The sequence below is a fragment of the Copidosoma floridanum genome, unplaced genomic scaffold, assembly GCF_036245765.1.
Source record: "Copidosoma floridanum isolate Cflo_tuat_1 unplaced genomic scaffold, Cflo_Japanese_pri ptg000014l, whole genome shotgun sequence".
NCBI lineage: Eukaryota > Metazoa > Arthropoda > Insecta > Hymenoptera > Encyrtidae > Copidosoma > Copidosoma floridanum.
In genome coordinates this window covers 8,959,670-8,984,874 of record NW_028321891.1, presented here as the reverse complement: position 1 = coordinate 8,984,874, position 25,205 = coordinate 8,959,670, and the positions used below count along the sequence as shown (strand labels likewise).

Below are 25,205 nucleotides of genomic sequence, written 5' to 3'. Positions count from 1 at the left end.
CACCCATGTCCCGGTCTATTACCCCAACCATCCTTTCATCATCCGATTCTCGTTATCGGCAACACATTGCATCCCGATCGCGTGACTCCTTTGGCGCGATGTAGACGTACACGAAAGGCAAAGAAGAACAAATTTACGTATACATGTACACATATCATGTGTATATAATGCACGTGTGTTTGCTCGCGTGTTTCAGTCGCCGACGCAACAGGAGGTGCTGTCCGCGCTGAAGAAGCGACTGGAGCAGACCAATGTGCCCCTCTTCCCGAGGCATCGGCTACGCATGCTCTCGAAACTGGCCGAGGGCGCCTTCGGCTCGGTAAGTCCGTGTACACACCTGTGGGGCTTTTTTTGATTTATCGTCCCTGAGCACGAATACATTAGCATACACGTTGAACTGCACGAAAGTCACTTGGCTGATTCATAAAAGTACATTGATATTGTTTCCATACGCTGTGTTTCCTCCTCGTGTTATCTCAAGATACGAGGAGGTACATTGTTTTTCCATCGTCACACTCGCAAGATTTGTAAAATATTGTACAGCCTCGTTACTTGTGATAAAACAAAACAGCTCATAAAAATCCTTCCTTTTAATCACTTGCTCTTGAAAAACCATTGAAAGATAATTTAAATGAAAATCTATTTGAACGCAGGTGTACATAGCGGAGGCCGAGGGCATCCCGGAGTACGGAACGACGACGAGTCTCGGAAAGAGGCTCGTGGCAGTCAAGTTTTTACTGCCGGAAGCAAACGAAAAGGAAAAGTAAGTACAAGCACGCTACACACCCCGGATTCGACCACCTCCTTTTTTTTGCCACATCAGTTGAGCTTCGCAATTCAGATGTAAGCGCTTTCTCTCCAACCTCGTTCTGCCGATCGTTTTGCGCCTTTCATTTTCGCGGGGACCGTGGCTTTTATATATATACCCTTACCGATAGCGATGAAAATGATTGAGATAAAAGGCTCTGGCCTAGATCTGTCATCCTTTATTTGCGCTTCATTCGTTCCCGGGCTTTCCCTCTCATTTTTTTCTCCCTCCTTCTCTCGTGGGCGCCAAGATAAGAGTCTCGTTCTTGAAAGAGCTTTCGGTTTAAATAATACGGTTCACCCGGTTTTTTTTTCCTCCCTTCCGAGCGATCTTCCTTCCCGGCTTTTTTCTATCGCGAATAATTCACGCGAAAATCGTTGCGAACCATGGAACACTTGTTACCAATGAAATGCTGTACTGCACGGAATAAAAGTCAATACGAAAGCTTAACGCAAATATTTCGCATTGCCTTCGTTTTCAATATTAGCAAACACCCGGTCCAATCGTCTATGTTATTCCGTAAACATAATCACACAGCGTTGCCATTAATTTCACCTCCATTGTAAACAGCCAACCAATCACTCCGTTAATTAAATGTGTTATTCGATCGATCTATGCATTTACCAGTCCTAAACAACTTTTTCGTTATTTAGTATCGAACCAAACCCCAACGTCACTGGTAACCAGCTGCATACGCATATTGTTGATGTAATCGAAAATATCAACTACACGGTGCCTCTATTATATTTTTTTGAAGTCACCTCCTTACAAAATGTATAATAGAGCTATAAGGAAAAGAAGTGCCTCCGTGGGTACGTATAGTCTCTCGGGCATTTTCTGCACGAACCAGGTATTCAAAAGAAAACTGGGATGCGCCCCTCCTTCCCTCTTATTATTCAATAGTAGCGCGCAGCGAGCCTTTGCAATTGCCTTACCTTAAGTGTACCACTTACAACTCATTTTTCCACGGGGAACAAATATCGCGACTCCCTTTTGTCCTCCCACTCCACCACCGAGGTGGCTTTTTTATTTTTTAAACGGCGCTCGGTATAGCGAAAGCTGTTTTCATTGTCCTCCCAGTATCTCCGAGCCATCTCCGGGCTATTTCGACGACTCTCTGCTCTCCCTTTTAAAAAAAAAAAAAAATTTTACGTCCCTCCTCCCCAGCGTCCTTCCCCTCGTTTACTCCATTTCCTACGCCGACCTCTTGCTCCCCATTGTCTCTCTCGCCTACGTCTATCCCATTTCTATCAGAGCGGTCCCCTCGGACGGTCCTCGGAAGGCACGGAGACGCTATCGCGTGCCTCTCCGCCGACTTCCTCGAACCGCGCGCCGAATTTGCATACAATGCGCGGGGATATGTATCTGGGATTTTAAGTGCCTGTGCATCGATTTCGGCCCGCCGATCCGTTATGGGCCGCGCTCCCGCCGAAAATTCGCACAGATCCGGGGGGCAGATTGATTTTGTTTCGCTAGCGACGCGTTGCCTCGTTTCTCTCTCTCTCTCTCTCTCTCTCTCTCTTTTTTTTTTTTTTCGACAGTCTTAGGTTTTGCATCCAGAGGCTTGGCTTGCAAACAGATCGATACGCTCGTAACAATGGACCGTGAGATGTCCAATGGCATTTCTAAATGTGGAATATAGGCAAACTTCAGTTATTTGTGCAACAAGTGGGTCTTAAACGTAAAGAAAATAAGCAACGCTGTGGCTACGTGATTAAGCAACCAAACTGTGATTCTTTGCAGTGGTTATTTTAGTTATAATCGGGTACAAGGTATGGATTGACTTTAAAATGTCACGTTAACGGAGCTGAAATCAAAACCTTTAGGTGTCCGGTTGAATAAAATAATAACTTGATTTTCCTTCCTTTGACAATTAATAATTTCAAGTATACAATAAAAAATTGATCTTGAGTATATTAATAACACATTATTGCTTAGAAAATTCAGCGGAATGTACAAAAGTTTGCGTTCGAGTATTAATTTTGTTTGGTTTTTCCTTATTTACTTAATACATACCTTGTAATTTAGCGCTGCGAGCAATTTCCTTTCAAGCAAGACTCATGTGTCTTCCAACTATTTTGATTAACGTTCAAGTATTTAGTCCATAATTAGGGTTTGTAAGAGATAAAGCAAAGATTAAGTACAGGAAAAAAAACTGTTGCTCATTTAACTTTCACGTTTTGCTTTGTTTTTTTTTTTTCTTTATTTTTTTAAAGGCTCAACTAAAGCAAAAAGTTCTAGTAGCAGACGTATATGTAACATGTTCTATTTTTATTGACTGACGTATGCTAGCTGACGTAGTTGTGTGATGATAGAATGCTAAATAATTACAAAGGGAGAAGTCGTTCATTAATCAATCAATTAACATTAACACAACGAATTGAGTTACCTGAACTTAAAGAATGCACTTTCAACCCCTTCGCATGTGCGAATGGTATTCCAATCATTCACTGCAACGCTTCATTAGAGAAGCCATTCAGGAAGGGGAGGAAATTATTATGTTTGATTTATTTTGTGATTTCACCGGATGAGCTTGCCCTGGTGTTGGCCCCCCTGATCGGAAGATACCGGCGGAAGCCAATACCTTCCCGAGAGGGATTGCCCACCGGGTCGAGACATCATCGGGTGAGATCGGGACCTACTGCGGCCCTATGGCAAAAACTTTCGGACAGCCGAGTTTACACATCAGGCCGGAGGCGAACCTCTGAGAAGTGTTAGCCCTTATTTTACGGTGCCTCGGAACACTAACTTATAAACCAAACTTGATTTTTTCACTAGTGAGATTTCAGTGTGATTCGGTCTGCCACCTGGCGGTTTAAAATGACACTAGCCAGCGTTGAATACCCAGCAGTTGCATACGATGTCAGGGGTACGTAGATTTGAATGAAAGAAACGATGATAAGAATTTAAAAATTATTAATAAATTATTATCCAATCCTTTTAAAAAGTTCATACATTTGTTGGATTATTTAAAAAAGTGGCGTAACTACTGAGTCTTTTCGATGAAAAATGCCGCGAGTCCAGTCAAAATGGTCTGACGTTTCACTAATCTTGTAAAACGACACTCAACAAAAACTTTATACTAGCAAAAATACACGCTTTGTACCACATTTATGCCAACATACCTACAGAGAGAGAGAGAGAGAGAGCTGGTGAATATGCCAAACGCCATAAATAAGCCCCCGCGATCGGCGCACGTTTTTTTTCCTCTTACTCGATATACAGATAGGCGCCCACCCCCTTGCCACAACCGCACATACGTATACGAAAACACCGCGTAGTTTGGTACAACCACTACTGGCGCGGAAGCGAATTCATGCGCCGATCCTTATTTTAGATCTGCTCGTTTTCTTTATTGAATTTGGCTCTTCTGCCGTTCGCGATAAGGACGATGCTTTTCGGAAGCATAGAGAGATCCACTTTGTGCTCACAGACACCGCTTCTCCTTAAATGCAGCCCAACATTGGACACGTTTCTGTTTTACTTACCAATATCATAACGAAAATTGGCTCTATAACTGATGACCCAAAGACCGGCTCTCAAATGTCTCGGCGCCGAGTCTGCAAAAACACCTCAAAAAATCGGGGCAAAGAGACCGACTCCTCCATACCCCTACGTACACCCCCACTTTGGTTTCTAAAACGAAGATGCTCAAGTTTCACGGGCTTCCGCAGGCTGGACTTCCAGAGGGACGTGAGGATCCTCGCCGCCCTCGAGGACCGAAACATAGCCCGAGTGTTGGGCGCCTGTTGTCGCGAGGAGCCCTACTGCGTCGTCATGGAGTACCTCGAGCACGGCGATCTCTGCCAGTTCCTCAAGTCCCACGTGACCGCCGAGGACGCCCACTCCATGCCCATCGGGGTGAAAACGCTGAGGTACGTGTATCCATTTGTCGATACATTTTCCACTCAAACGTATACATAGGGTTTATTTTTAAAATTCATCCCCTATCATCCGAGCTGCAAATTATTGATGGTATAGCAGAGAGAAAACAATACGTGCGAACAGTGCTTTTGTTTAAAATTGATAAGCTCCGGATTTCATTTCACTCGGTGCATTTGACGTTTTCATCGCGTACCGGGATTAATAACGAATGAACGTATAGTACTATGCGGGAGGCAAAAAAACCCGCACTGGAACGTACACGTCGCGTGTAATGTGTTTGTATGTATATATATATACATGAGCTCATTTTCAGCTTCAACTGCCTCATCTACATGGCCGCGCAAATTGCGTCGGGGATGCGGTACTTGGAGAACCTCAACTTCGTGCATCGGGATCTGGCCACGAGGTGAGTGCTATACTTATATAAAGTACCTATGGCGTGTGGTTGCACGGGAGAGCGAGAAAAAAGCCGGTATAGTCTCGAAAGTTCCGCGGAATCCGAGTGTGAGGGGGATATAACACACTTTTGACCTGATTTTCGGTTATACGGACCGGCCGCGGAAGGGTGGAACTTTTGCTCTTCTTTTCTCTCTCTCTTCCTCGCGGGAGAAGTTTTCCTCGTCCCTTATCTCCCCAACGCCGGGGAAAATTATTGCTCGAGCCGATAGCTTAATTCGTTTATAAGTTGTTCCAGGGACTGGGCAGCTTACTTCTCTAGGAAGAATCGCGGGGCTTTTAAACTGTTTTCGGCCAACGGAAGATTTGGTGTTTAGGGGATTTTTCGAGTCGGATGCTTTGTGTTTTCGAAAAGTAAACGATGCGATTCATCGGTAGCGCTCGTTGACAAAGTCGCGTGTTAATCTGTCGAGTGAAAAGCTCCCACGGGAATAATGCGCGTCCACCTCTCGTTTTGCGCGGACGCGTTGAAAGTCGTCTTGACGTAAAATCAGTTGCAGCTTTTGCCGGTTTGCAAGAGGATCGAAAGGATTATCGTTGCGAAATTCAATAGCGCAATCGGGTGCGGTGTTTAGCATTTTTATCTGTACGACGAGTGTTTCTTGCTTTTCATATGTTTTTATCTCATTTGCTCTCTTTGAAAGGAAATATTTTCCTGAATAATAATATGCATTCTTTCCGTTGGGAGATTTTTTTCTTCATCACCATTCACAATGTAGTATGAAAAAAAAAAATTTTTTTTCAGCAGTTCAATGCAAAAACACATTTTATACATTAAAGTTTATTGTCAAATATTACTTAGTATTCACATACTAAGAATTCGGGGTTTTGTCATTTTAATTTCGTGTTGATTGTTTTTTCTTTCGAATTGTCATTTATTTATTTATTTATTTTTTTTTTTTTTTTTGCTAAGTACCATTTTGAGCATATACTTCTCAAGTACAAAGAAAAAGGACGTACTCTGATCTTTAAGAATCTCGGTAGTTCACCAACGGTTAAAAAAGGCCACTAAAATTCTTCTAAATAATTAAACAACGCGATACGACAATAACATAAATTGTCCTCATTATTGCACCGCTGGAAGAATCTCCCAGATAAATTACAAAAATCCCAGGTCAATGTACCCAGTGAAAGATAAATTTACCAAGTACGCAAGTACGTAATAGGTGTCAATAAATTTTCCACCCCTTTCGTGGAATCGCGGCCGAAATTATTCCCCAGCAGTACATATACACCCGCTTGGTAGTTTAGTGGGTTAAGTGCGCGACGACGACTATACGGCCATGACCGTATAAAATAATGTAACACTGTAAATCGTGAAATTCCCCGAGAGTTTACGTCCGCGTGGCAATAGCGCGTAACCACAAGCTTAGATGGTGCAAGAGGAGAAAAAAAAAAAGTGTCGAAAATGAGGCAAGTTCCGATTACACTTTTATTATGCCATTACACTGTGTTTTTTTTTTTTCCTCCTCCACTTTCAAACTTTTAATGACGCGCGGAGGCTCTCAGTTTGCCGAGTTAGTTTTCGAGGATAAACCAAACGAAGCAGGAAAGGGCCGTAGTAAAAATTTCCCCTAAAAGTTGGATCAACATAATTAATAACTTTCAAGCGTATAAAGTATTTTTTCTTCATCACGTAGTAAACGATCCACAATCACGACTGCCACTTTTCACTTGTTCTCCTCAAATGGGTACATTCCACGGATACGTGATAATTCTTATACCAATCAGCACAACGATCCTGAATACCCCGAATCATTTTTTTTTTTTTAAATCTCTCAGTACACCATAATGTACGGAGTACGGATCGAAGGTTATAAATACGCGATGAAGGGATACACGGGGGCGCGTCCATAAAAGCGTCGCGATAAAAAATGTATTTCGAGTTTTGATATACTGAGGCCACTCGAGCGTAAAACACGGGCGCTCGGTTTTTTCATCAAACGCCGATGTGCGCGTAATATTCATCTCGCAATTTTTCCACCCTCGGCACCTGCATAAAGTCGTAAAACTCCATCAAAGAGACTTGATTTTTACAAACGATCGCAACATCCACCTCCATTGTCGCGCCACCTGTGCAGAATAATGACGAAACGAAAACAAATCCCTGCAAGACTTTTATCCCCGAGTCAAGTAATAATCGCGTCGATGTCTCTTTGAAAAAGGAGTGGGGCAGTAAAAAACACACATCGGCCCAACCAAGCGAGTTGACATTCATTGTCCGCGAGGTTGTTTACATCCGTGTACGAAAGCCGCAGCGATGATCCTCCTCCATTGAGACACCCCGGACCGTGCAGACACGTGGATCTCCTCCCGATCGAGCGCCAATTATTCACGAGGGCCGCCCTTTCTCTCTTCGCGCTCGGAATGATGTACGATCCCTTTCTCTCGTGTGCACACGTGTATAAATCGAAGAGCGGCGCTTGCATTGCTTTTTTTTCCCTATGCGCAACGCGAAAATGGGCCAAGTTGCCGTTGACCCCTGTGGCAGTTATTTTTATGTTCGATCTCGTTGGAGCTAGTTTTTTTTTTTTTTTTTTTCGCGTCCACCTCGAGAGTAAGGGGTACACTGAGGCAAGTATACGCATATAGATTCTGTGGAATTCTGCGAGTCTTTGGGTTCTATGCGCATGTGGGCACTGTAGAGGGATGATCGATGTGCCCCAGTCGAGACTCAAAGGCCGGCTTCTTGCGACTTTCACGTGAATAACGCGAGGTACTTTCAAAGGGCATGTGTTCGATAATCTCGAGGTTTCGTTTTTCTATGTGTGTTCACGAGGGACAGTATTGGCAATTCAATTTAAAACTCGTCATCGCCCGTCATACACTGCTGGATTCAATTTATTTATCTGCTTATTAATTTCTCTACATCGCATCGCTGATTAAAAATGGGATTAAACGAGCTCAAATTGTTTTGCACAGGATCTCATTAACTGAAAACTCAATTGAAATGAAATTGTAAGTTTTACTTCTCTCAAAAATGTCCCCTCACAATAAGCCACTGCTTATCCCAAGTACTGCAACCATTTGGTTCGTCACTTACAAACACAGCCTCGGCACACATGACTATCAATGTCAATTATACCAAAGTACAAAGAAATTTCAAAAACGCATGGTATAAATATGGTCCTAATTTTCAGCTGACACTCGTATTCCTTTGACATGAAATCGGCGACCCACCACCCCCCGCGAATTATTAATCTAGCACCTTTTGCCATCAGGAGGTAAAATTGTTTCGCTAAATAAACCTCCTACCCAGTGGTCCAACGCGCCCCGCCGTAAAATTGCAGCGTTTTAACATTGCCAGCCCCATAGTCTCCAAAGACTGCACACCACCCCCGGAAACCCGCCCCTTTGTTCTCGGCTCCGCAGGTTACAAATGTACGGTATTTAGGAACGCTCGCGCCCTATCTCTCGCGATACGTCTCCTCACTTTTGGGGCGCATCAATCTAGCTCCACACCCCCTCCCCCCCTCAGCAGTTTGTTTTAGCTCTCCTTCTACACGCATGTATATATATATATATATATATATATATATATATATATATATATATAAGTCCTCTCTCTTTCTCTCTCTGTCAAGCTACAGCTTTGCGAGACTAAAGGTGTGTACCTAAAATTCGTCAAAATTTCACCAGAGCTGGATCCGTCACCTTCGTCGTGGATCGCACAATTAGCCCCGGGGACCTCGACAAGCCCAAGGAACGCCAATAAATATTGGGAACCCAAGAACTTGGCACACATATTTCGAATTCCTACGCAACCCCCTTCCTCTTTCTGTTCCACCCAGTGGCATAAATCTGATCCCATTATCCCCCGGCCACCTTTTCATCACACACCCATTCGTTTATCCTCGGCTCTCTTTGTCCATTTAACGAGCCACCCTTGTGCATAATTCCCTCGTTTTCTTACATTACGTGTGCACCATCCCTCTCCCTATCTCTGTTCTCCGTCGAAAGAAAGATCTTTGTGCAGGACATAACAAAGAAAGAGAGACGCGGACGAAGCGCATCCGAAGAAGCTCTTTTCCCATAGCTCGCTGAATCGTCGAGTATACAAATATCCTTCCATCCTTTGACGCAGTTTGGTATATATGTACGCGTACAATATGGTACTTGTATGCCTTATACTGTGGTGTATGAATATTTGATCGTGAATTTCGCGAGTGCCCCAATACCGTGTACCTGCTGCTATATATTGTAATCCGCTAACACTAAGCACTGCCTCTGTTGTGCTTACACTTTATTTGTTTACCTCGTCCTTTTGCTGATGATTAATCAAGAAAGGGAATTATTGACTCCAGATGTATGTATATATTCGTCGTGATGGTACACATATTGTGGAATCGTATATGGTTTGGAACGGTAAAGCCTCGTTTTACATTCCTTTTGATGGTATGTATTCGGAGGAAATCACATTCTATTTTATATTATACGTCCCAGTCCCTGGTGGGCTTTGTGGTCATTTTTCAAAGCCAAAGCTCGTCGATGCTAGTCATATTGAAATGTACATAAAAAATGTATGCAAAAAATGTATAGATACTGGGGTAGGAAAAAAAAAAAAAAAAAAAAAAAAAAAAAAAAAAAAAAGTACATCGACCAATTTGATGCCGAGGGAGTATACGATGTATCCGTACGAGAAAAAAAAAAAGAGAGTTATTGCAGCAGCAGGTGTTTCGGTATATCCGAGCAAATCCTATTGGAGCAGTGTAAGTCTGGCGAGGGAGCGTCGAAATTATAGGGATATGGGTGGGTACACCGAGTTCGTTCGTACATGGTATACGTATAATGTACCGCTGTACTACTTAGTATATACAGGAGAGAGTAGAGAGGAGATTTTTTTCCCGCGTGACTGCTCGCAGCGCTACGTATCGCATTTTTCGCTCGTACCCGTCTCGATGAAATTGATATGCACTGCCTGATTTTATACCGATATTTTCTTGTAAAGTAGCTACAATGTCCAATTTTTTTTTTTTTTCCTCAATACGTATGAACAAAAGGATGTAATGGCACTTTAGGCAGTATACCTTGCACCCTGAAATACGTTGATATGAAAAACATAAGTTTGCACCTTATACACTCTATCATTTTTAAATTTTCAAGATGGTAAAGATCGTTGTTTTAAACGAACCCTGTTGATAATGTATTGGTTCTCATACTTTTTGTATTGTTATAACAATATCAAATCAACTGTGATGAATACAAAAAAAATTATCATAAACTTACAGAAACTGCCTGGTCGGAATGGCTTACCACGTGAAGATCTCGGATTTCGGCACCGACAACGAATTATACGCCTGTGATTACTACAAAGTCGACGGTGGCATGACCCTGCCCGTCAGATGGATGGCCTGGGAATCCTTGGTTTTGGTAACTCTTTTCTCCATCCCTCTTCAATTTTTCATTACAAAAAAAAAAAAAAAAAATGCAAGCAATATCGACATCTACGGACACACATGTACATCACATATGATTATTTTTTGCCTCGCAAAGGGTAAATACACGACAAAGAGCGACGTGTGGTCGTTTGCCGTGACGCTGTGGGAGATCCTCAACCTGGGCAGGCGTGTGCCACACGAGCACCTAAGTGACCAGGAGGTAGTCGACCGTCTGCGCAAACTATGTCGAGACTGCAGTGCCTGCAGCGACGACGCCTCGCAGATCAAGAGCAGCGAGGAGGAGGACAACGACGACGACAACGAGGAGGAAGAGGAGGACAAGGTCTACAATTTGTTTTACCAATAGACAAATGCTGCAGTTAGGTTGGCCCAATGAATGAATGATAATAATAATAATATTCTTTGACAGGTGACCTCGAGGTTCGAGCATCTGCCAAAGCCATTGGCCTCGTCGAAGGACATCTACGACCTGATGCTCGAGTGTTGGCGCAGGGACGAGTCGGAGAGGCCGACTTTTCGGGAGATATCGCTCTTCTTGCAGCGAAAGAACCTCGGCTACGCGCCCACGACCGCTTCCTGATTCTGAGAGCGCGAGATCGGCCTGCTAGCCGATCGACGAGCAGGTGCCACCCCCGTCATCGCCGATCGTGCCACCCAAGCGCAAGTGATGGCCTCCTGATCCGAGACCCGATTGTCGGACCACGAGTTTTTCATTCGCCGCACCAAAATTTGAGGTGCAGGACCGGCGTTAATTGCTACCCTCACGTCTGTGGTGGGAGCGATCATTTTTGTACAGAGTTCAAACAACTCCCAAGTATTTGTTCTTGATTGGTTGGGAATTCGTTTGTCAAACCAAGAGAAACATCAGCGACTGGGTATTGTAAACGTTGCGCAAGTGCATGAAAACGAAAAAAAAATCCGAGCACGTTTACGAACAGCAAACTCATAGTGCTTGATTATGAGGTGTGAGAGGCATTAGTTGTATAATGCGAGGCGATGGCCTGTGAACATTCCTGTACCGAAGAGCTGCACGTTGTGTTGTTCGTACGATGGTTTTGATTTTTTATTTTTTTTTATTTTTTTTTTTTTTATTCAATACACCATCGGATACCGTAAGTATGGATGGTTGAGAAAAATGCGCAATCGAGGTGTTTTCGAGGTGAGTCACGGTGTTGACCAACTCACTGCTTGCGAGGACGAAGTAAGAAGTGAATCTTGTTTTTCGCTTCAACAGAGCTTTACTACTTTTAATTGACGAACAATGCGACTTGAAAATGTTGCAAGATGCACGAGATTCGAAGATGTGCTCGTGTTGATAGAACTGTGAAGGTGATCCAAATCGTTATATTTTACGTTGTGCGGATAATTGAGAGACCGATGGCATAGTGTAAAAAATATTGTACAAGAATTTTTTTTTTTTTTTCATTGCAAAAGCAAAAGAAAATTTCTTTGTAAAGTAAAGGGATGGAAGAGTGCGATCTTACGCGGCACTTTAAACGAAATACCATGGCTATGACACATCATAAGGATAAATTTATGTAATAAGCGGGATCAATAAGAAACTAAGGATATTGACTGTAAATAAGCGTAAGAGTTAAGGTTCGTCTGTATAAAAAAAAAAAATAATAAGTAAATGGTGTTGATATAAATTTTATCCACTTATAAAAATACAACTCTATATCATCATTAATTGTTTGATCCTCGACAAAAAATAAAAGAAATGAAGATAGAAAATATCAATGGAAAGACATAAAACGACGAAAACAAAAGTATACACATATATAAGTTAACGAAATCGTTTACATATCCGATATGCCGTAAATTATTTTTCTCAAATTGTCGCGAGCACATATACATGAGTATATAATGTTAGGTAATGACGAGGCGAGGTTATTCGTAAGCGTAAATTAGTTGCGTAAGAAACAAGAAATCATAAGATTAGTACCTATGTATAATGTATTCTTGAGAAAAACTACACACGCTATAGGATACGTTACCGTTGTTGAATTCAAATATTATTTATGTAATTGAAATAAAATATGTTTAAGAAATTTAGGATAGGTTGAAAAAAAAAAAACATAGGGATATGTTATGAAAAAAATAAAAATTATATTATATGTATACATAAGATGACGTATTTTGAGTGTAAGTATAGCGCTGCCTTCGACTAAAATTGTTACCCCTAACTGCTACGTAACAAATAAGAAGTATGTTACAAAAAAATTTTGTTTAAACTTAAATTGGAAATATCCATTACCTACTTTTACGTACTATATTTATTGTCACAAAAAAATCATATTTATACTATGTTTTCTTAGATAAAATAATTTCTGATTCGTTTACAAAAGTAAAAAAGTTATTAAAAAAACCATTACCTGTTATGAAAAAACAGATTTACCATTTTGATCATAAAAACAGAAATCACATTTTATAGCAAAACATACTTCTTGATTTGTCTACTCATGTGATAACTTTTATGTCTCTCTGTGTACCTACTGACCTAAATCTATCGCCTGGAATGTTCATGGACTTCAACCTCACTTATATTTAGATTATTAAAATAAATTAGGAAAAAAAAGGTAAGAAATTAATTAAATTTAACGTAAAAAAAAAAAAAAACCACTTCCAATTGATGAATTTGGTTGAAATTAGAATTTCACAGTTATGTGCCTAGCATTTTAATGGCATCAAACCGAATGACGCATACGTTGAAAACAAATAATCGTAGCATAAACATACAACCTGGTCAATAAGTCTTGAATGAACAAAAATTTGAAAATAAAAATATAAAAACTAAATAAATATTTATGAAAATGATTCAAAAATTGTTTAAATAAAACCTTACATATAAACAATCTGAATGTGTGAATGAAAAATTGTTGAAAAAAAGGAATTATTCATGCTTGGTACGATATTTTCTCGAAAAATGCAAAACAATTAATTTAAAAAGTTTCTATCCAATACCGTTGCAAAAAAAAGTCGCACGAATCTTAGAAATCACTGCCCCCTCGATAATTATTATGCCGTTAGACATGTGTTGAGCCATTGAGCGGATGATAAAAAAACTTGAAAATAAAAAAAATAAAAAAAATCCGATGGCAATCATATTGCGCCGCTTTGAACTTAATCACCGCAATCGATATGTTTGACAATCGCGCTTAAGCCTTGAGACTGAAATGTTTCGTTGTTAAAAATTATATAGTATTTAAATCATGATTACTTTTAGTTTGATACTCTTGAAACTCATTGCTTTTCAAAAAACGTAAAAAATAATCCACGATTTTTTTTAACTCTCGGGTTAATGAACAAAGCATTTTCTATTGATTAAAATTATGCTTACCTTCTGTATTGATCATAAAATTTATAACTTTGCAACTGTATATTCAATGCAAATTCATTTTTTTTATTTTCAATCCTTACGACTATTCTGTAAATAAACACTGCCATCTGCGCCTAATAAAATTGAAAAAAAAACATTCTTTAGCGTAACGTATTGAGTGACATTAGGAAGCGTAATCGTGTGCAACGACTTAGAATCTATATGGCCTGTATATTGTAAGCTATAACACGATAAAGAGAAAAAAAACTTTGTTGATAGACTTATGCATGTGTAAATACTTCGATTATGGATGAACTAGTCATTTGTGACGTTTCAACTGATTTTTATTTCACACTTTGTATTTATGACTCAAATTTAAAAAGTGTAATCCATACGGATGAGGGATTCTCTTTAAAGCCACCGGTTTATATTTTTTTCTTAAATTTTTTTAGTTTGATGTTCAGCTTTATCAATAGTTTTAGATAATAAAGTTATTTAAAAAAAATTAGTAATGATAAGAAATCTCTTCATAAGATAAACAAGTATGTTCGTCTATAATGTCTAATCAAATCGATTGTTTGATCCTGTGCAAGAATCGAGTTTTTAACACAATTTTAATTTACTACACTTTCTGAATCACAAACGTACCAAAACTTTTATAATTACCGCGTGTAATGGACTAAATATTCTTTGAATAAGTTAAAAATTTCGATTACACATGTAAAATTCTATTGTTGAATTTTGCACAGGATATGAACGATCGGTCCTTTATTTAAACGACTGAAAATTGTTGCGTTACATCGAAACAATAGACGTACTTGTCTATGAAGCCATACGATAATTGTTCATCACATACGCGATACGTTTCAACTTTGTAGGAACATAATGATAACTGAGATGTATTATGCAATAAATATTGAAGAGTAATAAATTTAATTACTCAAAATACAATTTTGTTTTTACAACTCATTTTTTACCAAACACCTTTTTTTTCGCACTCGTCTTTTAAAGAATAGTACGTAACGAATTATCTGCTGATTCAAAAGATAATAATACATTGATTTTAGTTGAAGAATTTAAAACATTTTGTTTATATTTGAAATTTTTTACGATGAGCAGATTAACCAACATAAAAAAGTTATCTACAAAAAGCACTAAATGAATCTTTTTTCCCTAGATCTGAGGAATGTGAAGCACACCTGTTTCCTGAAAATGTATTATTGAGTGTTAAAATACGAAAATATAAACAAAAACATATTAATCATAATACTGTTACTTGTTAATATCATTGGATTTTTGTTAATACAACTAAAATCAAAGTATAACAAAATTTATTTGCCTCAACCATTGGTTGAATACATTTTAGTAAGTGGTACTTTATTCCTTATTTTAAATTTCCCCGCTTTTTCGTGGCTCACTCACAACGAACACACCTCACACCCGCGTCACCAGCCCATTTTGTTCTGCAATGCAGTTCATGTTAGGTGTTACAAGTGTTTATTTAATGTTAACCACATTTAGCAAAATTCAATCAATAACCGTTTCTTCAATGGTAAGTAATTGGCGTGTAGCTAAACGTAATTTCACAGCAATTATAAAATCATAGCCTCATGTATCTCAATCCCCCCAAAACTATGTATAATCATCATTTTTACAGTTGTCATTTTTAAGGTTAAGTTGTGGCATTTACATTTTAACAGCTAAATTGTTCTTATAACTATGTAGCGTGTGGTGTCGATTGTGATTTATAATTATTAATTTTGGTAAAATTTAAATCATTAATCATGCGAAGTTGTTGTAAAGTATTTATGGTCTGTACCTAGAGATGAAACATCAGATAACAATTATATGATCAATTATTCATCAGTAGATTCTTGCTTATCAAACTATAGACCATACAATGTTTTACAACTACCAAGATAATAGTAAAATGCTAATTAAGTAGTATTCAATGAATTCACTTCATGCTCTTAATAATCTTTCAGATACACCTTTGACATGAACTAATTGGTTGATGAAGCAGTCCAATTTGCACTGATACATTCTGTAAGTATATGCTTGATTCTTTGTACACTATTACATAGCTATTTTGTTCAAATCTGTTTGTATGCTTTTAACTTCTCAACTAACTACAACTTTTTATGCACACCCCCAAACATTCCAGATTTAAAAGTATTCTACAATTGCATTTGTGTTGAGTTGTTTTTATTAAGTTATCAGAAGCGAAGATACAACAAACGGAAATATAAATAAAGCAGAAAAACGTAGTAATTCAAGTTATTAAGCCAAGAAATACCCAGAACATTATCAGTAGTTAGAAAGACGTGATGGCCTCTCATAGTTTTACACGGTACAATCTGAAATATGTACAAATAAACTGACGTATTTCGACCCAAGGAAAAGCATAGTAGAATCCTCTGAGGTAGTCTTGCAATGAATAGTCAGGAGTTTTCTTTGCAATCCAAACTTTGTTAGGCAACCGTTTCTAAAGGACCTCATTTCCACAGGTCTCTTATGTTAACAACACACAACTTCCCCTCACCTAGTCTTTGATGAAGAAACCGTTGTTGCTGGAAAACATTTGTAAAATTCAAAGTCCCTGGCGCATAATATACATGCAATGGCAGGGTTCGCGAGGCTTCGTAAATAAGCAACGAGTATTCTTAACTCGAGGGAACGAAGAAAACAAGATGTGTATAAACAAAGTCACATCTCGAGCAGGAAAATTGTAAGCGTGTCACGCGAATGCAGAGTCTGGGAATAAACTTGTACAGTAGCGCGAATCGAGACGGAAACTTTTGATTGCAATGGGTGTATATAAAGCCCCACAGTTGACTTGGCTAAGAAAATAATCAAGTTTTTTTTTACCATCTAACATTCCTTTTGCGTTTTTCCCGAAAATTTTCATTAAGTAATTTCTTTTGTTTCATGGTAAATAATACTTGTCAAAAGCAAAATACCACTGAATAATAAACCCAACTTGAGATCGAGTCGTTCCATTCATAAGTAGGATAACATTCCTCCCATTAAAAAGTTGAATGGAAAATAAGGACCTTGCATCTAAGTAAGTACATAAAAAGTGTACAGTGCAGGCACCGTTGCAAAAACCCTTAACATTACAAATATGATACACTTTGGTACAAAGTAAACTCACTACATTTAAGACATTTTTCACACAAATACCTCAACGGTTTTTCAAGTCTTATCTTTTTTCCTTCAGCGTGATCTTCCATCAAACTAACATTTCACAGCTGCCACGTACCACAGCGTCGCACCAACCATCCCCCGGTCGACTGATGCGCGATTCCCAACCCTGAGCTCACCCTTCGGAGTCCTTGAAGAAAACGCGATACGACAAACTATGCGAGACAATCGAGGATCCTTGGGGCCGTCCGCCCGAGTAATTCGCATTCCCAGCCACTATCGCATTTGTAACTTGTAGATCTGAGAAATAGCTTCTACCCCGCGGGATGAAGAACGACACGCCCGAGATACAAAGGAGAATTCCTCCAAGAGCACCCTTACCGTGTTTCACTGCCCACCCAATGTGTGTACCCTCTAACGCGTACTCTCACGTTGAGGCCTCCGGCTCGATTAATCGCGTGTCCTGCCACGTGATTCTATGCAAATGTCTTGAAGGATTACTTTCTACCTTCTTATCCGTACTTGGATGCATTTGCAAACTTTTTGTAGTACTGCGTAATAAAAGCTCTGAGCATAAGATTAAAATTTACTTGGGGTACTCTTGTATAGGTGCATTTGACTCCAATTGCATGCAAAGCCGATGAAAGCCCAATGTTAAGGCTTTTAATTGCGTTGTTGATCAATAGTCTGATAGTATCAAAGGATTTTCTTTTGCTTTTTTTTTTTTACTTCCCCCAAGTTTGTAGCCAAAGTAAAATGTCGCAAAGTTTCCTCGTTTTTTTTTTCAATCTTTAGTTTTTTAGTTTTTTAATTAATGTTTTGTACATAATTGTTATCAGTAGACAATACTAGTTGGTAATGCGTCTTAAACGTCTATCCGCCATATACGATTTAAAAGAGTTTAGGTTTTGATGGATTATGAAATTAGTATATTCAGAGTGTCATCGGTTGAAATCACATGGTGTACTTTTTTCTGACTACATCAAACATCAACGAATCTCAAACTGTTGGCAAATATGTCTCATGATTATCTTTACAGTCGTATAGATTGAGAATCAATTGTAGTAATCAAATAAAATAAAAGAACGAGATAATACTCAAGTTCCTGGAAATCTCAATCGTATATGAGCTGCAAGACGTTCAAGATATTACCTGTAGCTCATAGTTGAAGTTTGTTGATATTCAATGAATAATCGTACCGTTTCCTGCAGGTGACATCTGCCTGAACCAAGGAATTTAAAGATGACAAGTGGCAAACGTATGTCCATCTTTGATCGACTGTACGCCAATCGCCTAGAAAGAGGACACTTTTTTTCAACTGCAGAACCAACCAGTGCACCATTGCTGCCCAGATCCATCAATCATGCCAACAGGCTCTTTAACCCTCACTACGAGCAAAAGATCCAAGGTCGTCGTATGAACATACCACAACTACCGTTTCAGAACAAGCTGCCCCCGTATCAGAATAAGCTATCACATTATCCAGGCAATCCACCCCCGTTCCAGAACAATCTACCCCCGTTCCAGCTCAAACCCCAACCGTACCAGAACAAGCCACCACCATACCAGATCAAGCCGCAAGCTTATCAGAGTAAGCCTCAACCTTATGAGATCAAGCCACCACTTCTTCAGAGTAAGCCACAACCGTTTCTGATCAAGCCACAACCGTTTCAGAATAAGCCACAACCGTTTCAAAATAAGCCACAACCGTTTCAGAATAAGCCACAACCGTTTCAGAATAAGCCACAACCATTTCAGAATAAGCCACAATTGTATCAGAGCAAGCCAGCGCCAGTACGGAGCACTACCGAAGGCATTCCTTCTCTCTTTTCTCCTCAACCACTACCTCTTTTTGATCCTGAAACGGTAGAGAAACGAAGAGCTAGTCTCCAGTCTGTCAACAACAAAGCGAATAAACCCTCCAAAGAGTCAAAGGATGACAAAAATCAATGTGTCCAGAACGACGAGCAGAAACAGGACCAGAACTCGGCCAAGAAGCAGGAGTTGGATTCCAAATCCGAGCTAGCAGTAAAACAAGAAGATAAAGACCAGCCCGACCAAGATGCCGCAAACGAAGAATTGGACGTTGACGAGTACCTGCAAAAAGAAAGAGAAACAAAGAAACAAATTGATGACATAATAAAGGTGGCTCAGGCGTTGCGTGAAAAACTTGAAAGGGAGAAAGAAATGAAGCTGCAGGCGCTCGAAATCATCAGACCGCAATCGGACAGTGGCTCCCGAGACGACAAGGAGCCGTCAGCCAAAGATGCCGCGACTCCATCAGGCTGCTCTCGAGACGATCAAGCCTTGGAAGATCTCGCGACTTCATCTGGCGGCTCCCAAGATGATCGGGAGCCGGCCTCTGAAGATCAAGCAGCTTCAAAAGGTGGTTCGTTGCCCGATAAATCTACTAAAGCCTCTTCGCAGCCAGAAATTCCACGACTGATGGACCTCAAACCTATGGCATCGATCAAGTCAAATCAAATACCAAGTCTGATGGACCTATGCGTAGCACCACCCGCGCCGCCGATTAAGAAATTAATGTTGAGTAGGTACGAGCCTGGGCCGTTGAACGTTTGCTGGAACTGTGGAAGACATGGCCATAGTTTTTTGAACTGTAGATTTCCAAAATTGAGACAATTTTGTTTTCGCTGTGGTAGGCCTCAAGTTGACCTTCCATCTTGTCCTAACTGTAATAACTTTTAAAGATACCGAAGAAAGGGTTATCATTTTAATGAATTTTTGGAATATTCTGATGAATGAAAAGAATGATGAATATGTTTTTAAACTTAAGATATATTAGTAATGCACGAAGCTTTGATGGTTTTTAGTCTTAAAAATTTTCCACTATAATTTTGTAACTTTCATAACGTTTGTCTTGCTGTTATTCCCCCCCCCCTCCATCTACTTGGCATTGAAACAAATGTTTTTATGACTTACAATTGTCAAATCCGAAATGAAATATCGGTACTAGTCAAATATAAACGTACTACTTTCATCACCACTTCTATTTTTTAATTATTTTGAATGAGTAGTAGAGAAAAGTTAAAAAAAAAAAAAACCCGAGTAATGCCAAAGGCAGCAAAAAATTGTAATTAAAAGAAAAAAGTTCCAATGTGCTAAACAATTAACGTTCACATAGCCGTGCAAGCAAACAATTTTTTTCCAACCAACTCACGAAGTGTACATGTAATAATAGTATTTGTAATCGATGCTTCATGTAAAATGCTACATAAAATTTTTGATAAATAAAAAGTTAAAAAAAAAAAATTTCACCCTCGTTTGTCACGTACCACGCATTAATGATTTCGTTTGAATATATTATCTCGTTTAGGTAAGTTGTGTAAGCTGTCCATTGTTCCGTGCAATGCTATTTCCACGAAACAATTTCCAAGCGTCCTTCACGACACATTACACAATTCACCTTAAAAACAACAATAATTTGATTTAGTACCATTTGCAATGAGCCAGGGGTGTGCAGCATTGAATCGACGATAATATACATGCAGATTTGTCGTTCGTTTAATTAACGGCATCTCAACCCACCTCTGGGGACGCCAGTGAGTCGTTATATTATATCCTTTCTGTAGTAGCGTCAAATCAATGTTACGTCCCCCAATCAAACGCAGATTTGCAAGTGGGGGAATCGGTTGCGTAAGTTTCCGCCTGTGTAGCGAAATGACGCAGTTTATCCTCGTCAAATCGAAATCGGCTCAACGAGAGGCAGGAAAATTCGAGAAATTTCCAACGTATACCTCGTTGACGTCACGGGCCATTATTCTTGTTCACCTGTAAAGTAATTTTTTTTTTTGCTTGATAATTTTACTCCCACTAACATTACAATTTAAAAATTCATAACATTTCATATCCCAACAAAATCACGTCACGTTTTTCCAAATCTGTTGATTACACGATTCCACGTTGTCTTATGACGCAACAAAAAGATCTTAGTCCATTATTTTCCGACGGCTAATAATCATATGGCTTTTTGGACAAAATGAAAATTTTATATCATACAAACAGATTTGCCTTGCGCTCCAATGAGTAGCAAATATAAAGAGAAAAAAAGTACGCGATAACGTTGCCGATTTTCAGATTAAACAATGCCATAACACGACGCACAAAAAACTTTCTAGGAGACCATAGATACTTCTATGCATCCTAATACAGAGGGTGATGAAAAAAACCATGCACGCCTCGATTCACCTGATCCTCGCGAGTTTGTTATTGCACACGTGCACGTGCTCCAGTAGCGAAACTTGCCCAGCTAACCGGGACAGCTCGTGCGACAACAGCTCCGACACCGATATGTACTCAAAAGGTATATTTTGCCCTGCAGCCCATAATTTTTTTTTTTTTTTTTTGCGAAAGCACAAAGTTTCACGAAACGAGGCGAATATCGTGTTTTATCTTTCTTTGTTTCTCCAGCGGCGAACGAAAGATACGCCAAACTATTGGCAACGATCGAAGCTGCCGAGGCCAATTACGCCGAGTGCGAGGGAAAAAAGTGCAACTGCTTCGCCGAAGTGATAACGAGGGACTTGAAAATTTTCGCCGGGGGAATCGAGCGCAAGTTAATCGAAGCCGCGAAGCCCAGGTGAGAACGGAGGCGCGTAGAAACATCCCATCCTTAAAGTTACCGATTTCTTCTTTTTTTTTTCGATCGCCAGAGGCACCTTTTACCAGATAATCAACGGGAAACTGTACAGAGAGAAAAACTGCATGTTCCCGTCGCGATGCGCCGGCGTCGAGCACTTCCTTTCCAAATTGTCGGCCAACACCTCCGACGTAAGCCTGGTGATCAACGTGCGCGACTACCCTCAGTCGAGCAAACACTTTGGCGAGCCCCTACCCGTATTTTCGTTCAGCAAGGTCAGAGCCGACCCTTCCATTGTTTTTTTTTTTTTTTTTTTTTTTTTTTGTTGAGAAGAAGCTCTCGTGAACTGGAGCTTTGGTTTTTCCAGACGCCCCAGTATTACGACATAATGTACCCAGCTTGGGCCTTTTGGGAGGGAGGCCCGGCCATTTCCCTGTATCCTCGTGGCCTCGGTAGATGGGACCTGCATCGGCAGTCACTGAAACAAGCCGGCGAGAGGGTGCCTTGGGAGGATAAGGAGACCAGGGCGTTTTTTCGGGGCTCGAGAACCAGTTCCGAGAGGGACAATCTCGTGCTGCTGAGTCGCGACAAGCTGCACCTCGTCGATGCTCAGTACACGAAAAATCAAGCTTGGAAGTCGGAGAAGGTGAGTCGTCCATACCTTGTTCGTGCTGCAATTGTCTGATGAGATTCGAGACAAAACGTATGGTACGACTTTTATGTTGTTAACTCGTTAAAATGTAAATATAGCCGAGAAATTTCAGGACACGTTGCACATGCCACCGGCTGTGGAGGCGTCACTCGAGTCCCACTGCTCGTACAAGTACCTCTTCAATTATCGAGGCGTCGCGGCCTCGTTCAGACACAAGCACTTGTTCCTCTGCGGCTCTCTCGTCTTCCACGTTGGCAATGAATGGACAGAATTTTATTACGACGCCATGAAGCCTTGGATCCATTACGTGCCCGTGCCCAGAGACGCCTCCCAACAACAGATCGAGTACGTTGAGCTCTTTTTTTCTTTTCTTTTGTCCCCTCTTTCTTTGCATGTATACATGTATTAAAGCATGCTATTGAAGGCGAGGGTTCGACAATGATTACACAGGTCAGCTTTGTCTAAGCATAAAATACCTGTATAGGAAGTAAATTAACAGATCCGTTATTTATCGGTTGATTAATTTAATTTTTTTTTACGCCTTCCGTGGTTCTGCTACCAATAAAAATTTCGTTATTTTAGAATATTGGTGTGTTTGAGAAAAATCAAATTTAAATTCGGAGCTTTTCGGTTACCTTGCATAATGAAAAATTCGCGAGATCGTTGTTAAAAAACACTGCTCAAAAACATGATAATGTGTCAATAAAGGGATTAACTTTTGTATGCTTTGATTGTGTTCCTTGAAACAGGAAAGTTTTTATATTAAGTTTTAATTTTAGGGAACTAATACAATTTGCAAAAGACAACGACGCAATTGCTAAGAGAATCGCGGAAAGAGGACGCGATTTCATTTGGAGGAGACTTAAATTGTCGGATGTGACATGTTTTTGGAAAAAGCTCGTTCGCCGGTACTCCAAGTTGTTCAAGTACAAGCCAGCACTAGAAGAGAATTTGATCAAAATTTCAAACAGCTGAAGGTGAACAATAAGCTAGAGTCCATAATCTTAATATCTCCGTGGGATAATGTTTAATTTTTTATTATTTTTAGAAATCAATATAAAGCTCAAGAGGCAAAACTTATTTTAAGCTCGAATTTGATGCTCTCGAATCTCTTTATTACATATCAATACATCGGTATCAAGAAAATGACACGATACATGGAAGGAGAAAAATACTTACTTATAACTCCAGTTATATCACAAGATACCACAAGATCAACATTATCCACAGTGCCTCGTGAATGTACATGTGATAACAATGTTTTTGTTATAACTTATATTAAAATAAAAAAAGACAATTTTCCAGACTTTGGAAGGATTGTGGCTTAGCACATATACATATTATAGAGACGTAATAAAATGCATTTATTCGTTTAAAAAATAAAAACAATTTTCCGATGTTATAAAAAGAATTCAAATAAAAATATATACGAAATGAACATCAAGCCTTATTTTACCTATGAATAATCAGCTAAAACGAACAAACCAACGTATACGAAATAGAAATATTAATGAAACTGAGGCTCCACATTTGTCCAGAAGAAAAATAAAATGGAATCTTCAAGTGACAGCTGATATACAAAGTGTAGTATAAATGGCACCTAAAGATCAACGCGTACAACATCTCGGGTTCCCTTGTAGCTAGGGTCTGAGAGCGTCGTTACATAATCCACGAGCTCTTCTCTCCTTCACCCCCACCACTCCCTCCACCCGCAAGCGATTGTGAAGTTCTCTCTCGAGAAAACGAGTTCCATTCCGGAAGCCCTGACGTACTTCTCTCCCTCCCACCCTCCTTTCCTTCTTTTCACGTTTATGCCCATCGAGTGAGCTATCTCCAGACCTATACCACCTATAGTGGGCATGCTCAGCGGTCGAGAAAAAGACATCACTTTTCAGAGTATATTAAAAAAGTGCGGTCGAATCGCCGACCTGGAGCTCATACTTACATCTATTTGATTGTTTATTTTTTTACTTTAAATATTACATTTTTTACCATTGTGTTACTTGATCATAATCTTTTTTTTTTAAATTTCAAACAACTTCTATGAATTCAAAAATTAATTTTTTACTACCAAATTTCCAAAACGGTCAGAAATTGTATAAAGCCCTTTCAATAAACGAAATGAAAATTTATTTTAATTTTCTGTTAAACTGTTACTTGTAACAAACGATCTCTGATGTTTTTAACAAAAAAATTTTTATTACATAGCCTCGTGCACAAGAACAAAAAAACACAAAGTTCAAACTAGTCACGAAAAACGGTCTAAGCCTCACTTACTGTGTACTTACATGCAGTAAATATAGATCAGGCAAACTCGGCCAGAGCACCGACAACAACTTCTGCCATCGCCGGTATGGAAATGCAAACGTAGGAATATGCAAAAACGAGTCGTCGAAACAGCTCGAGGTGCTGCTCGTTAGAGTTGAGATGGTCAACATCAGCAGGCGTCACGCTGTCGTTTTCGTCAGTTTGAGGCCAACGAGGGTACGACTCAAACTTTGATCTCTGAGGTCAGTACTTTTGTTGAAAACAAGGATTCCTCTCTTCTTCAGAAAAAAAGGTTTATTGCGCTTATAAAATAAATTTTAGAGGGTTATATATCTTTCTTCTCACGAGCACAATAGAGTGAAAATCCTGAATTTGGCCGAGGCAATTACGAAAGTGTCTTGCGGCTATGAAGGGGCATATTACGAAGGTCAACAGGCGAGTAAACCCTGCTATTTGACTTCTTCTTCTTCTACTTCTTCAAGTGTAGTTTGGAGTACTAATTTTTTTCTCCCTGCCGTCCCTCTCATCAATTTTTTTTTTTTTTTTTTTTTTTTCCTTGACAGGATTTATGTAACGAGACGGCTTGGTCTACTTGTGATGGAAAATGGATGAATTCGAGAGACTCCTATTCTATTGAAAAGTTCTCTTATTGAATTTGTCTTTATCTCTGCCGTGAT

General features: G+C 39.7%; 2 protein-coding genes across 3 annotated transcripts in view; both read left to right on the top strand.

Annotated features, from left to right (window-relative positions):
- Positions 1–11,571, top strand: part of LOC106639462 (discoidin domain-containing receptor 2) — a 57,303-nt gene extending 45,732 nt beyond the window's left edge. The window contains exons 11-17 of the mRNA XM_089592133.1: positions 197–319; positions 654–763; positions 4,483–4,683; positions 5,007–5,099; positions 10,378–10,519; positions 10,643–10,870; positions 10,958–11,571. Of these exons, the coding sequence (XP_089448259.1) occupies positions 197–319; positions 654–763; positions 4,483–4,683; positions 5,007–5,099; positions 10,378–10,519; positions 10,643–10,870; positions 10,958–11,128 (1,068 nt within the window). The 3' untranslated portion in view covers positions 11,129–11,571. The remainder of the gene's footprint in view (positions 1–196; positions 320–653; positions 764–4,482; positions 4,684–5,006; positions 5,100–10,377; positions 10,520–10,642; positions 10,871–10,957) is intronic.
- Positions 11,572–15,321: 3,750 nt separating this feature from the next.
- Positions 15,322–23,605, top strand: LOC106635958 (O-glucosyltransferase rumi homolog). Of its 2 annotated transcripts, XM_014348155.2 has the most exons (9): positions 15,322–15,419; positions 15,853–15,913; positions 21,107–21,332; positions 21,440–21,608; positions 21,682–21,883; positions 21,976–22,254; positions 22,373–22,605; positions 23,040–23,237; positions 23,309–23,605. In XM_014348155.2, the coding sequence occupies exons 3-8, from the start codon at positions 21,188–21,190 to the stop codon at positions 23,233–23,235; spliced, it is 1,224 nt and encodes a 407-aa protein (XP_014203641.2). In that variant the 5' UTR covers positions 15,322–15,419; positions 15,853–15,913; positions 21,107–21,187; the 3' UTR covers positions 23,236–23,237; positions 23,309–23,605. The 2 variants fall into 2 exon arrangements, with proteins under 2 accessions (XP_014203641.2, XP_014206616.2); XM_014351130.2 differs by lacking the exons at positions 21,107–21,332; positions 21,440–21,608; positions 21,682–21,883; ... (2 more) ...; positions 23,040–23,237; positions 23,309–23,605 and adding an exon at positions 18,223–20,261.
- The last annotated feature ends 1,600 nt before the right edge of the window (positions 23,606–25,205 follow it).